The sequence below is a fragment of the Ursus arctos genome, unplaced genomic scaffold, assembly GCF_023065955.2.
Source record: "Ursus arctos isolate Adak ecotype North America unplaced genomic scaffold, UrsArc2.0 scaffold_19, whole genome shotgun sequence".
NCBI classification, from domain to species: Eukaryota; Metazoa; Chordata; class Mammalia; order Carnivora; family Ursidae; genus Ursus; species Ursus arctos.
Window position 1 is genome coordinate 45,640,380 of NW_026622863.1, and position 13,676 is coordinate 45,654,055.

The window sequence follows — 13,676 nt, forward strand, 5'->3', positions numbered from 1 at the left end:
CCTCTAGGTCCCTGATCCTGGCAATGCAAATAGGAAGTTATTTCTCTGCTCCTGTCCACAGTGTCAGGATCATTGCACCAGCTTCCTCACAGATCTCCCTTGCCTCCAGTCCCTTTCCCTCATGCTTTCCCCCCTCCCGCCTGCTACCCGAAGGATAAAAGAGCTCAAGCTACTTAGTGCAGCTTATGAGGCCCTGTGTTCCTGACCCCTGGTGACCTGTCTGGCTTCATATTTTGCTGCTCCCCCTTTGAACTTCAGATCGATGGTTCTGGGGGAGTCACAAATCTCTCAACCAAATGCCATCAACCCCGCTTTGGAAAAAGCACGTGTACATGGAATTTTGCATAAATATTCAAGAGGTTCTCAAATTCTCTGCAGCCCAGTGGTGGCCTTCAAGTTAGAACTTTTTCATTCCCTGAACACCTTGAAGTCTTTGCAGTAACCAGAAAATACCCATGCCTGCTTTGCGCTCTGGGTTTTTGCCTCGCCTTTCCTGCTGCCTGAAACTTTCCTCTTTGGTTCCTGCTCACCTTTCAGGTCTCAGCTTGGATGTCCCCTCCTCCTAGAAGGAAACCTTCCCTGACCCTTTAGGCTGGGGTGGACAGCCCCATCAGAGCCCGGGCCATTCAGGGTGGTCACTTGGGATATGTCTGTCCACTTTGTTGGTAATACACCTGAATGAGTCATTACCCAACACCTAGAGCAGATCAGGACCAGGGTTGTCCCCCTCCACATCTGCAAATTCGTAGGGTCCTGGAACACAGTGGGAAGTTCTATCTGAGCTCACCACCCATCTCATGCTAGCCAGGGGTTGGCTTTGATCACAAGCAAGAAATAAAGCTTAGTAGATATTCTTTGAGGTGGTGAAGGAAAAAGGGATGGATTGGAGACTAAACCAAAGCACAAACCCTCAAGAGGCTCTGGACGGTGGCCATTCAACATTCAACCGTCCATTCCAGAAGTAAGCATGCCAGGTTCTGGTGTCCCAGCAGGGAACAGGTTGACGATGGTTCAGATCCCTCCTGGTGCAATTCCGTAGCAGATCCCATGGGGGCGGGGGGGGGGGGGCGTGGAAGAGCCTCCGGCCCGGGCGCCCTTTACGTTCCCGGCGGCGGGCGGGACCTGAGGGATATGCGCATGCGTAAAGGAGGTCCGCCTTCGCCCCCGGAACTGTTGTTTCGGGCTTGGCGGAGCACCGGGCGCCCCCGGAGTGTGCTCAGCCGGAAGTTGCCGTTGAGGGTCTGGGCCCGGAGTCGGCGGCCAGATCCTACCGCGGCGGCTAACTAGGACAGATTTGGGATGGAGGCCGTGGCGACCGCGGCGGCGGCCAGGGAACCCGATGAAGGTGAGGCCCCGGCCGCGGGGAGTCGGCGGGAGGGTGGGGCTGCGGTGTCACTGGGAAATGATTCCCCGTGGGCGCGCAGGAGGACTCTTTATACGGGGACACCTGCCCTCAGGTTTATCAGTCCCCTTCGCCGCTTTGTCTAGGTTAATCCCTCTCGTTGCGAGCTGCTGTCCTTTACGCCGTACGCTCCCCCGAAATTAACCTCTTCCAAGTTCCAGGCCAGCCCTTTCCCTGTACCAGGGTAACCCGATTCCTTACCAGGCTAACTCTCGGGCCAACAGAAACCTGCCCCGTCCCGGCTGAGTCCCAGTGTCCAGTCAGCCCTGCCTCTCAGTTACCTCCCCTGCATCACACTGACCCTTCCCTTGCACCAGGCTGACCTTCCTCCTGTCCCACGCAAACTCTGCTTATTCCAGATTCACAGCTCCCCCATTTCATTCTCATTACCCTTCCCCCAAAGTCCACAGTGCTCTCTGCCTCCTCGGGTCCTTAATCCGTTTCTGTGCTCCCTCCACCTCTGTCCTTTGCATTTTTAACCTCTTTATTTCTCCCGATGCCTTCCCATCAGTATCTAAAACGCTTTCGTTTTGCTCATCTTAAAATTTCATCCTGGGACGCCTAGGTGACTCGGTCGGTTAAGCGTCTGCCTTCAGCTGGGGTCATGATCCCAGGGTCGTGGAATTGAGCCCCGTGTGGGCTCCTGGCTCGGCGGGGAGCCTTCTTCTCCCTCTGCCTCTGCCTGCTGCTCCCCCTGCTTGTGTGCTCTTTCTCTCTGTCAAATAAATAAAATCTTTAAAAGTTAAAATAAAATTTCATCCCGCTGCTTCAGTCATCCCAGGTGGGGCGAGGTGTGGTTGGGAGGTTGGTTGAAACATCACTGGCCAAGAATTGGTCCTTGTTGAAGCTGGATGGTGGGTATATGGGGTGGGGGTGGGAATATGGTTGTATTTTCTACATTTGTGCATGTTGGAAATTTTCCATTAAAAAAAATGTTTTAACCTAAAAAGAAAGTCTTTCCCTCAGTTCCATGCGCCTTCCAGATACCAAAGATACCATGTATCTTCTCCAGAGTCATCCACACCTGCCTCCGTTTCCTCACCTCCCACCCACTTGCATTCTGGCTTTTACCTCCAGAAACTGCTCTGATCAAAGCTGCCGGTGGCTTCCCCCGTGTAGTTAAATGGAGTCACCCCATTCAGGTTTTCTCTTACAAGACTACTTGTAGAATTCAATGCCATTGACCCCTCCATCCTTCTTGAAAGTTTTCCCTTGCTTGCTTGCTTTTTTTTTTTTTTTTTAAGATTTATTTATTTATTTTAGAGCGAAAGAAGGAGAGAGTGGGGGGAGGGGCAGAGGGAGAGAATCTTCGAGCAGACTCCCCACTGGGCAAGGAGCCCACAGCCCGACTCAGGTCTCCATCTCACAACCCATGAGATCATGACCTGAGCCGAAACTACCAGTTGGATGTTCAACCTGCTGAGCCACCCAGATGCGCCCCTTGGTTTCTGTGACACCACTCTTTCCCTTTCCCTTCCTCTCTCTCGGGCTCCTCCCGCTCAGCCTCCATCAGTTTCCTATGGCTGCTGCAGCAGATGTCGACAAGCCAGGGGCAGGGCGCTTAGAACAAGAGAAATTTATTCTCTCACAGTTTTGAAGGCCAGAGGTCTGAAATCAGTACCACGAGGCTGACATCAAGGTGTTAGCAGGACTGTGGAGGGCTCCCTCAGAGGCGCTTCCAGCTTCTGGTGGCTCCTGGCGTTCCTTGGCTTGTGGCCGCATCACTCTGATCTCTGCTTCTGTCCGGCTTCACGTGGCCTTCTCTTCTGTGTCTGTCCAGTCTCCCTCGGACTCTCTCTTATGGACACTTACATGACATTTAGGGCCCACCTGGACAATCCAAGATAATCTCCCTGTCCCAAGATCCTTACTTCCTCACATCTGCAGAGACCCATTTTTTGGCCATCAGCAGTAACACAGGCTCCAGGAATGAAAACGTGGCTGTCTTTCAGTGGCCCATTTTGTAGCCTTTCACGGCCTCCTTCACAGGCATGACTTCTCCCCATCCAGGAGGGGCTCTTTCCTAGCCCACTCTTCTCTTCTCGCTCACACACTCCCCTCGCGCTCCCCGTGACCTCTTGTTTGCTTAGGCTTTGGTTCTTGTCTTGGCTCTGCCGTCTTCATAGCTCTGTCCCCAGCCCTGCATTTTTCTCCTGAGAAATCTCTAGCCCCACGGAAGAGCAGTCTCTTCGATGTCTCCCCTTGGATATGCCCTGGGCCTCTCCTACCTTTCATGTCTGAAACTGGCCTCAGAATCTCCCCCCACCCCCAGATCCGCTCCTCGTCCGTGACTGTCTCAGGGACAGTTTGACTAGTCCCCAGACCAGAGCCCTGGACCTGAACTGGATGCATCCCCCGCCTCCCAGCCCTTCAGCCCCAAGGCTTGTCTCCTCTGCCTCCTGAGCATCTTTCGAACCACCACCCGTTCTATGCCCTCCTCCACAGCCCCTGCCCAGCTCTGTCTTCTCTGGTCTCAGCGATTAAAACCCTCCCTGAAACCCACTGCACTCGTAACCCTCACCCCCTCCCTCTTCCCCGCCGCAGCCAGGCTGCCCAAAGGAGTGGCCTGTACTTTCTGTCTTCTCTTATTTCCTGCCTGCTCAGCCTCACTCCGGTTCCCACACCTTTTGAGAAACAGCTCTCGACATGGTCTGCCTAGCACCCAGCTTGCCCGTTACCAGCACCCATGTTGTCTTTGACCGTCCTGGCTCCCCCACCACACTGGCTGTTTCCTGAGGGCAGGTGTTGGGCTGGTGTTGGGCTGGCTCGCTCCCGTGGATCCTCAGCATGGCCCAGCGCAGGGCCTCGCACAGATTTAGAGTTGCTGAAGAGTGGCTGCATGAATGTGTGAAGGAGCAGGACAGAGAGAGGGAATGAGTGAACAATTTAGTGGATGCATTAGTGATTTTGTGAACAGGTGAAAAGGCAAAGAATTGTGTGAGTCAGTGAATGAGGTGGCAAAGGCCCAAGTAAACTCACCAAGCACACTCCTGCCTCAGGGCCTTTGCACTGGCTATTCCCGTTCATAGAACTCTCTTCCCCCAAAAATGTCACGGCTCAGTCCCTCACCACCTCAGGTCTGCTGTAATGTCACTTCTTTGGCAAGGGCTTCTCTGACTGCCCCATTTAAAATTGCCGCCTGGGCCGCCTGGGTGGCTCAGTCGGTTAAGTGTCTGACTCTTGGTTTCGGTTCAGGTCATGATCTTGGGGTTGGGGGATTGACCCCCACATGGGGCTTGTGCTCAGCACAGAGTCTGCTTCAAATTCTTTCTCCCTCTCTTTCTCCCTCCCTATCTGCCCCTCCCCTTTCTCTCTGAAATAAATATATTGCAGCCTGCCCCCCAACTGACCCCATTCCCTCCTTCTTCCCTCTTCATTTTTCTCCATAGCTCTTGGGACCACCCAAGAGACTGTAAGTTTGCTAACACATCATATGTTTTCAGCAATTGCGTTTTTCACTGTCCGCGTCCCCTACTAAAATATCAACTTTGTGCTTACTGTGGTCTCTTTGGGACCTGGAACAGTGTGCAGGACATAGTAGGTGCTCAGTAAATGTAAAATGAGTCTTTTCCACCCACTCCACCTCCCCTGCACTCCCATCCCAGGACTAACACATCTCCCCTCTCCCCACAGGCTGCACACAGCCCAGTACTGGGCACTGGGGGGAGCTGAGCTGGACGCCGGTCCCACCCAGACCCCAGGACAAGGCGGAAGCCACAGAGGGAGCCCCAAGGGCCCCAGATGATGATGCCCCGGGGGCTGAGAACGCGGCGGTGAGTGCCATGCTGCGCGCCGTGGCTGCCAGCCGCCTGCCCGTGTGCAGCCAGCAGCAGGGCGAGCCTGACCTCACCGAGCGGGAGAAGGTGGCCATCCTGGGCCAGCTGTACCATGAGAAGCCGTTGGTGTTCCTGGAGCGCTTCCGCACGGGCCTCCGTGAGGAGCACCTGGCCTGCTTTGGCCACTTGCGTGGCGACCATCGTGCAGACTTCTACTGCGCCGAGGTGGCCCGGCAGGGCCGTGCCCGACCCCGCACCCTGCGCACCCGCCTGCGTAACCGGCGCTACGCTGCTCTGCGTGAGCTCATCCAAGGTGTGGGGACAGGTGGGCTGGGCGGGTGGGGAGACCGAGGCAGAGGAAGTAAGAACTAAGGATGCAAGAGTGGAGACATGGACAGAGGTCCTGGGAGAGAAGTTTTGAGACAGGGACACAGGGAGGTTGAAACAGTAGCGGGAAGCGATGAGACAAGACAGGTGGAGACAGACAGGAACCCAGGGAAGAGAATGGAACAGGCACTGAGAAGGGTCAGAATTTAGTAGATGACGCAAGTGCCATTTCAAGTCAGTGGGCCACAGACACACAACCCAGCACTGTGATAAGTGGTTATCCCTCAGGAAAACGAGATTCCCTCCCTCACACCATACACAGAGGTGCTGAGGAAACCCAGGAGAGTGTGTCTGTGACCCGGGATACAAAGTCCCTCTGAAACAAGGCACGCGTGTGGAAGGCATGAAGGAAAACACCGATACGTTCTTGCCTGTAGCATAATTACGAGCATCTTTGTGACCAGAGACACCAGAACTAAAGTTGAAAGATCAGAGCAAACGAGGCAGAGAGTGAGTGAAGATTCCGGTTAGGGAGAAGACGCAGACCCTAGAGCCATGGAGTTGGAGAGGGTGGGATGCAGCGACAGGTCGTGAAGAAGGATGGAAGGAGGAGGGATAAATGAATGGGGGGTGAGGTGACAGACGGGCAACCCAGGAGAGACAGGTGGGCGGAGGCGGAGCGGCAGAAACAGAGCCAGGGAAACGGAGGGAGAGAAACAGAATATGGTGGGAAACACAGGACAGGGACGACCACAGACCCCAGTGCTGCAGAGGCCGGGATTCTGGGCAGATTCTCGCCCTGGGCTCTGAAGGCGGGGCTGGGACCAGTGGGTGGGAGGGACCAGGCAGGTTTAAGGGTTTTCTGAGGGACAGAGCCACCTGCAGGAACAGGCAACCAGGGGAGACGGGAAGGTCCCGGGTTTGGGTGTGGCGGGGAGCCAAGCCCACCCGAGGGACAGCTGCAGAGGAGAGTACTCTGGGAAAAGGTGAGGTCTGGGGTCTGGAAGACCGCCAGGGGTGCCCACATCTGGCACGTCCAGCTGCGTGCACAGACAGCCACACGTGACCCCTGCCTGTGGCCTGCACGCTGACTCGCATTCACCCCCAGACACGCGCACAGGAGGGTGGGCACACCTGTGTGTCCACGCGCAGCGATGGGCAGGGACGTATGAACTCTGCCGGGCACCGTCGCGCACAGGCCCCAGAGCACCAGCGCCTCGGCGGACATGGTGTCCACAGCTGAGCGTGCGCTACAGGGCCGATGATGCGCACATGCCTGACGCATGCACAAGTACTCGCGGCCACGTGACCTCAGGCCCCTGCGTCCTCTCCCGCCTGAATGTGCACGCACAGGCTTGCACTTGTGCATGCATGGCTTCCTACGAGCACGGTCGCGGACCCGTGTCTGCTCAGACAGGCTCACCCCGCACCCAGACCGCTGAGCCCGTGCGCGCCCTGTCTCGGTGCAGGCGGCGAGTACTTCAGTGATGAGCAGATGCGGTTCCGGGCCCCGCTGCTGTACGAGCAGTACATCGGGCAGTACCTAACCCAGGAGGAGCTCAGTGCCCGTGCCCCGGCCCACCAGCCACCCAAGCCGGGTGCCCTCGGCACCCCCGCCTGCCCGCTCTCTGATCTGCTGCTCCAGTCCTACCAGGAGCGGGAGCTGCAGCAGCGGCTGCTCCAGCAGCAGGAGGAGGAGGAGGCCTGCCTGGAGGAGGAAGAAGAGGAGGAGGACGGTGATGAGGAAGGTGAGGGCCGGGACTAGGGGGCTCCCAGGCTGGGCCCCCGACTGCAAGAGTAGACCACGCGTCCCTCCCCTGCCTGCCCTGAGTGCTCAGGCTCTTCCCAGTCCTTCCAGCATCTCTGCCCCCCCCCAAAGGCACCCAGCAATCGCTCCCCTCCAGGCCAATGCTCGTGCCGTTCTCTCTGCCAAGAATGCCTTCCCCTCGCCACCGTCCAGGTAGCAGCTCCTGACCCTGTTCTCCAGCCTCCGGAGTACTGTACTGTCATTGTGTGTTTGGCGTGTGGCCCGGGGCGGCAGGACCGGGCCGTTTGGTCACCACTGTGTTACCATCCCACCAGCACAGAGGAGCGGCTCTGCTCGGCCTTGTGCTCAGCCCCTCCCCGAGTGTACCGCTCATGTCCCCCGCTGTGGGTGTCCGCCCCTACAGACCAGAGCCCTGGCAAAGACTCGGAGGCCTGGGTCCCCGACTCAGAAGAGAGGCTGATCCTGCGGGAAGAGTTCACCAGCCGGATGCACCAGCGCTTCCTGGACGGCAAGGACGGGGACTTTGACTACAGGTGACGCGGGCCCCACCCCCCAGCCCCCAGCCCAGCCCCCCACGGCCCCGGCTCAGATGGCGTGAGGGTTTCAGATGAACCAGAGATCAGCGGGCGTCCTTGGACGTGCTTTGTCCTTCTCTGAGCAGCAGTCCCCTCACCTGAAGAAGGGACTGCGCAGGGCTGACGGTCGGCTCAAATGTGACAAAAGACCGAACTATTTCCATTCGGGTGAGTGGTGGTGGCCTGGTAGGTAGGATGCCACCGCCCCAAGCCCCCCAGGTGCCCCCAGGCACACCAGCTTCTTCCACGGACCCCCAGACCTCCCTGCGCTTCAGGAAGTGACCGCTGGCAGGGTTAGTGTCTTGCACAGAGGGGCCTGTGGTACCCGCCCCTGCAGTCTGCCTGCTGTCCCACTGTAACCCCAGGGCGAGACATACGGCCACTGCTCTGGGAAGGATCTTGCCATCAGTATCGGAGTCAGAGATAACAGGCTTTGACAACTGAGGCCGTCTTGCCTGGTTGGGTGTGCCAGCTGAGGGGGGGACACCATTACCACGGCCCCCGGGCACACCCGCGGCCTGATCTAGCGCCCCCCCCCCCCCCGCCATCACCTCCGGAGGCAAGTCAAGCTGGGTGGAGCCTCTTGGCCCGAGTTCCCACACAAAGCGGGGTGCAGAGTGCTTGGGCCGTGGGGAGCCCCCAGAAAGCAGGTGCCTGTGAGGCACTTGGGCCTGGCATGAGGCATAGAGATGAGGGGAACCGAAGCCCACCCCCTCTGGAGGGCAGTGGCTGGGCAGCAGGGCCAGCGGGTCCCTCTTCTGCCTTCAGCCAGAGCGCGCTGAGCACCTGCTGTGGCCAGACGCCGGGGGTGAAGCGGCGACCACAGCCAGCGAAGGGGTTCCCTGCCCTGAAGGGAGCCCCACTCTAGTGAGGAAGCAGGAGTATTTAGCATCTCGTGCTGAGGGGGCCGTAAGGAGAATGAAAGCAGGGTCTGGGGGCGGGGGGTTGGGACGATGCGGCTGTCTGCGCAGGTGACGTTTCGGCAAAGACGTGCAGGATGGGAGGGGTAAGTGACCTGAATATCTGGGGTCAGAGTGTTCCTGCAGGGGAACAGCAGGGGCAGGGGTCCTCTCGACAACTGAGCATCCCTTGTCACCTTAGGGCAGACATTCCTCAGCACTGTTGGCCTTCCGGGCCAGATCGTTCTTCGTGTGGCGCATTGGCCTGTGCGCGGTGGCGTATGGAATGGCGTCCCTGGTGTCGAGTCGCTGGGTGCCAGTAGGAGCCCCCCAGTTGTGACAACCAGAATGTCTCCAGTTTATTCCCAAGTGTCCCCTGAGGGGCAGACTCCTCCTGGTTGAGAAGCACTCTCTGGGGAACGTGGGTCCTCCCGTCCCCACATCTTCCAGCTTTTTGAGAGAAACCAGAAGTTTTTACGTAGAATCTCTGCTTTGGAAAATGTTGCCTTTTGTGTGAAGCCCTGAGAGACTCCAGTGCTGCCCCCCCACCCAGGGGGCAGCTCCCAGTTAGAGCCTCCGGCGGGTGGCCTTTGACCCTGGGGGCCGCAGCTCCTCTCTGAAGGGTGAGAAGCAGCGAGGCTGAGGCTGGGCCCAGAGAGCCGGCCCCTGACAGCCCCCTCCCCCTGCAGCACCGTGGATGACAACCCCGACTTTGACAACCTGGACATCGTGGCGCGGGATGAGGAGGAGAGGTACTTCGACGAGGAGGAGCCCGAGGACGCGCCCAGCCCGGAGCTGGATGGGGACTGAGGGCTGCGGCCGCCCACCCCGCCCGTGACTCTGTCTAGGGGACAGCCGCACTGCCTCTGGTGCCATCCCAGCCGACTCCCTGCCCCCTCTGTGTGCGGGGTTCCCTACCTTCCCCCCCTACTCTCCTCGCCCCTGTCTCTCGCTGTCTCTCTGGCTCACTCGCTTTTTCTCCCTGCCTTTCCGTCTCTTGCTTTCTGCATCCGTCTCCCTCTCCCTGCACCTCTTTACTCTCTGCCTTTCTGTCCCCTTCCCTGCACCTCAGTCTCTGTCCCCACGACAGGGCCCAGGCTGAACTTCGTCCCCTTGACCGAGGCCAGCGGGCCCTTCGTAGCTGGAGCCGGCCAGGTCGACGGCAGTGCCCAGTGTGGGGTCTGGGTGAGCCCCCAGCTTCACCCCCGGCCTCTGCCTATTTCTCCACTTCTGGTGCTGGTGCAGCTCGCGCCTCTTGAACGCTGTTTCGTTCCTGTCTCCTTCACCCTCGCTCTGGGCCTCTGGCTCTCCCCAACTGTACGCTCCCATCTTGGCCTCCACGCCGCCTCCGGCCCTCTGTCTGCCTCTCCGCCTTTCTCTCTCTGGACATGTTGTCCCGCCACCCCCAGCCTGGCTGCTGTGGGCAGCAGAGCCCTGACTGCTGAGGAAGGAGGCCTCGCTGGGCTGGCTACCAGCTGTCACCTCTCCCTCAGGACCCAGACTTGGGAGGGGGGTGCAAAGGCAGCACTGGGGCCACGGGCCTGCCAGCTTGGGTGTGGCAGGAGGGGGCACGGGGAGGAGGGCTCTCCCCACTCAGCCCCACCGGCCCCTCTCTTTCCCCAGCCGCAGTGTTCCTTTCCTTCACTTCCTCCGCCTCCTTCTCCCTCTCCTGTTTACACTCCCCAAATACGCACAGGCTGTTATCATGGGTCCTGAGTCATCCCACACACAGCTTGCCCCAGCATCCCTGCCCCCAGCTGGCCACAGGGCCCGCCCCGCAGAGCCCCCTGCCGCCCCAGGCTAATGGGAGCCAGATGGCCTCCCGGTGACTCAGCCACTGGCCTGTGGGAACCCAGGCGTCCCGCCTTCCCATGCCCCCACACCCGGCTCCTGCTTCCCCCAGTAGACACGCACATGGAGAAGGGCTCAGCTGCTTGCAGGGAGGGCCATGGGCCACGGGTCCGAGAGGTGGGGCCTGGGAAGCCCTCACTCCTGGGAGCCAGCATGATGGCACCCCGCCATAGCCAAGCCTGAGGGACCCTCAAAACCACCTCCTCGGGCACAAGGCCCAGAGTAAGGGGGAGACCCTGAGGCCTCCTGGGGCCACCACTCTTGACCCCTGGACCTCAGCTGTGCCCTGTGGGTGAAGCAGGACTAGGGCCAGACACAGAAAGTGAGAGCTGGCCTAGAGGCCGAGGGGCATTCACACGGAGAGACTGTTAAGTATGGAAGCTTCTGGTTACTGAGCACTTCTGTCCTTTGCCGGGCCCGGCGCCACACTGAATTCTCCAGACAACCCTGTGAACTAGGGACTCGCCTCCGTTCCGTAGGTGAGTCAGGGCAGGCCAGAAGGGGGCTGTTAGTCGTTCGAGGCCGCACAGCCAGCGCAGATGAAAAACCCGGGCTAGAACCTCCCAGGTCCTGGAGGCCATCCTCCTAGGCTGCGTGTCAGCTGTCCAGTCAGGGCCAGTCAGAGCGGACAGATGCACGGACTTCCTCGGGAAGACCGAGGAAGAGCTGCGGAGGGCGATACCAGCAGCCAGGCTTCGGGGGCCCCCTCCCATGCGTTCGGCGCCACCCTGCACACCGGCTTGGAACCGTCTCCATGGCGTGGAAGTCAGCACCTGGACCAGAACCATCGCGGCGCTCCGCTCGGCACAAACTGTCCACACTGCGGCCTCAGCTCCCAGAGAAGCCCAGGATCGGCCGGCCCAACGCACACTTGGAGAGTCCGAGGACCAACGGTGTTTGCCCCCGGGTACGTGTGCGCACCCGCAGTCCCAGAGAGCTTTCTAACCGGGGAGCAGCCCCGGGTGATGTGCGCGGTTTTCGTCCGTCTGTCATTTGATCATTAATGTTGTTTGTGATATACTTTGCCGGACATAGATTTGTTCATAATAAAGTGATGAGAGAAACAGCCGCTGAGTCAGAATTAGGGTTAGTCAGATGGCGGAGACAGGAGCGTCGGCCGCGGAGACAGAGGTGGGGCCAGTCAAGAGGGCCTGCGGGAGACACACCCCCGACACAGCCCCCGCGGCTACAACCCGGACGTGCCCCGGGGGGCGCCTGGCCCTCTGCCCCCAGCCCTGGGTCGGGGTGGACGGAGAGGCTGAGTCAGGAAGGGAGGGCCCGCTGGGGGAGAGCCCCTCCGTGGGCTTCCGGCCCCCACCCCGTCTCCCGTCTGTCCTCCTGGCTGCCACCCGCACCCCGTCTGACCCCCCTGCCTGTCCTGCCCTCTCATCCTGTCCCTCCCACCGCTGCCCCGCTGCCCCTCTCCCTCTCTCCCTCCTCTGCCTTGCCTCCTCTTGTGCCTCCGCACCTCTGGCTGCCCGAATGTCCCATCGCTTCCCACCTCCCTTCTCAGCCCCCCGCTCTTCCCCCGTCAGGCCTGCCCAGGAACTCCGCCACCCCTCTGGCTTCCCTCCTGCTCATAGCTCCACACCGGCCCCTGCGCCTCTGTGACCATTCCTGTGGCTCCCTCCTGGAGTCTCCACCCCCACGTCTCCCTCTCCCTGAGGTGCCTGGCCTGCCCCCTCACCCCCTGCCCCCGGCCCCTCTTCTCCGTCCCCCAGACCCTGGGAAGCCCCGTGAGGACGTCCAGAGGGTCACTAGGGGCCCCGGGAGCCCAGGATGAGGGGTTGCCGCCACACCCCCATCCAGAAAGGGGGCGGGAAGGGGCAGTGAGGCTGTGGCCTGTCTGGCCAGAAGGAAGTGTCTGCGCTGTGGCCTGGTCACCCCCCGCCCCCGGGACCTGCCGGGCTGCCGCCGCCCCCGGGCTGGGGCAGAGTAAACACAGCCGCCGGCAGCTGGGATATTTATACCGAGGTCCGGGCGCGGGTCCAGTGCCCACCACAGCCCCTGCCCTGCCCTCCCGCCACAGCCAGCCCCGAGCCAGCGTGGCACCAGCCGGCAAGGGGACACACCGCAGACGCAGCCTCCACTCAGCACAGAGGCCACTGGGCGTGTCGCTCGGGATGCCGGTGGCTTCCCTGGGGACACACCATGCCCCTCCTGCCCTGGAAACACCACACAAAATACGGACCTGCAGGACACCACTGAAAACTCAAAACACCTCGAAGATCACGTGATGCGAGAACGAGAAACCCACACAACAGCTCACACACCCAAGTCACCAGCCCACAAACGGGGAGACAAAATGCAAACACCATCTGCTCATGGAGCTGAGGACACCGGTCCCTGAATGGACACGCACTCACACAAACACATGAGGAGGATGACAGCAAGCATGTTGGAGACACACCCCACAGACACAACGTGCTCGGAATACCAGCGAGGCGCACGCCGGTCACAAACCTCCCCCAGAAACAAGCCGCCCACACACACACACACACACACACACACACATGCACTGAAAACACAGCCCAGCCAGCAAACACAGCACAAGCGCTCCTGGAAACACACCTCCCTCACAGACACACAAACACGCACAGAAAACATCCACACTCCGAGTCACACTTACTGAAGACTGCACACATTTACGCCCAGAGAACAACAGCAAAGATGTTGAGAAAAAATGCCAACACACAAGCGCGCCCCCGGGATACGACCCACTCCCACACACAGACTTGCTGCAACACAGTGTCATGTCACAGAGCTCAGGGAGGACACTTGGACCCACGCGCTGCACAGACACACGAGGGGACACGTGCTGGGGACGCACGCTTGGACAGAAGCTGTCCACACTCCACACAGCCAGGGGGTGCCGGCTGATGTGTTAGAAACCCCCATGCTGGACACACACAGGTCACAGCACGGGGCTTGCAGACACACACACACACACACACACACACACACACACACACACACACACAGAGACGGGTCCTGAATATGTTCAAATCTACATTAGAAACACAAAAGACACCACCAATCACGAGGTTGGGGGGGAAGGGGCTTTCTCTCTCAGCCCCC

At 59.7% G+C, this 13,676-nt stretch overlaps 1 protein-coding gene across 1 annotated transcript; it reads left to right on the top strand.

Moving 5' to 3' along the window:
• Positions 1–1,146: 1,146 nt before the first annotated feature.
• CCDC97 (coiled-coil domain containing 97) lies at positions 1,147–11,664 on the top strand. The gene is made up of 5 exons (XM_026482239.4): positions 1,147–1,345; positions 5,036–5,491; positions 6,975–7,253; positions 7,677–7,806; positions 9,437–11,664. The coding sequence occupies exons 1-5, from the start codon at positions 1,300–1,302 to the stop codon at positions 9,555–9,557; spliced, it is 1,032 nt and encodes a 343-aa protein (XP_026338024.1). The 5' UTR covers positions 1,147–1,299; the 3' UTR covers positions 9,558–11,664.
• The last annotated feature ends 2,012 nt before the right edge of the window (positions 11,665–13,676 follow it).

Coding starts and splice junctions, on each gene's coding strand:
- CCDC97 (XM_026482239.4), top strand. CDS start 1,300: ATGGAGGCCGTGGCGACCGCGGCGGCGGCCAGGGAACCCGATGAAG. Junction 1,346..5,035: donor GGCCAGGGAACCCGATGAAG/GTGAGGCCCCGG, acceptor CTCTCCCCACAG/GCTGCACACAGCCCAGTACT. Junction 7,254..7,676: donor GGAGGACGGTGATGAGGAAG/GTGAGGGCCGGG, acceptor CCGCCCCTACAG/ACCAGAGCCCTGGCAAAGAC.